Source organism: Phaethon lepturus, unplaced genomic scaffold (assembly GCF_000687285.1).
Source record: "Phaethon lepturus isolate BGI_N335 unplaced genomic scaffold, ASM68728v1 scaffold31505, whole genome shotgun sequence".
NCBI classification, from domain to species: domain Eukaryota; kingdom Metazoa; phylum Chordata; class Aves; order Phaethontiformes; family Phaethontidae; genus Phaethon; species Phaethon lepturus.
Window position 1 is genome coordinate 9,291 of NW_010540339.1, and position 365 is coordinate 9,655.

The 365-nt window shown below is 64.4% G+C and overlaps 1 protein-coding gene across 1 annotated transcript in view; it reads right to left on the reverse strand.

Moving 5' to 3' along the window:
* Window positions 1-365, reverse strand: part of PIK3R2 (phosphoinositide-3-kinase, regulatory subunit 2 (beta)) — a 10,501-nt gene that overhangs the window by 5,823 nt on the left and 4,313 nt on the right. The window contains exon 3 of the mRNA XM_010287415.1: window positions 164-226. Coding sequence (XP_010285717.1) covers window positions 164-226 — 63 coding nt within the window. The remainder of the gene's footprint in view (window positions 1-163; window positions 227-365) is intronic.

Sequence of the window (365 nt, forward strand, 5' to 3'; positions counted from 1 at the left end):
CAGGACGGGGATGGCCCAGCCCCACAGGCAGCGTGCCGGGAGTCAGGAACTGCCGGGGACAGGCGAGCCTGGCCTGGATTGCATTAATGCTGGCGCTGTCACATCCACTAATCTCCTCCATCTGAGCCGATTCGCCTCCTCACCACGCGGAGCTGGTTCTTACCGGTTCTCAGCGCTTGCCTCAGTTCGGAGCCAGATGTCCTGTACAACATCTCGCTGTCTAACCCTGCGGAAGCGAGGACACTGCTGTTAGCTGCGAGCTGTGCAGCTCCCAGTGCGTGCACCGTTTCGGTGCCAGCCCAGCAGCCGCGCGCCGGCTGGGCAATGGCTGGGGCGGAGCTAACCCGGCCTGGACGGGGTCCAAC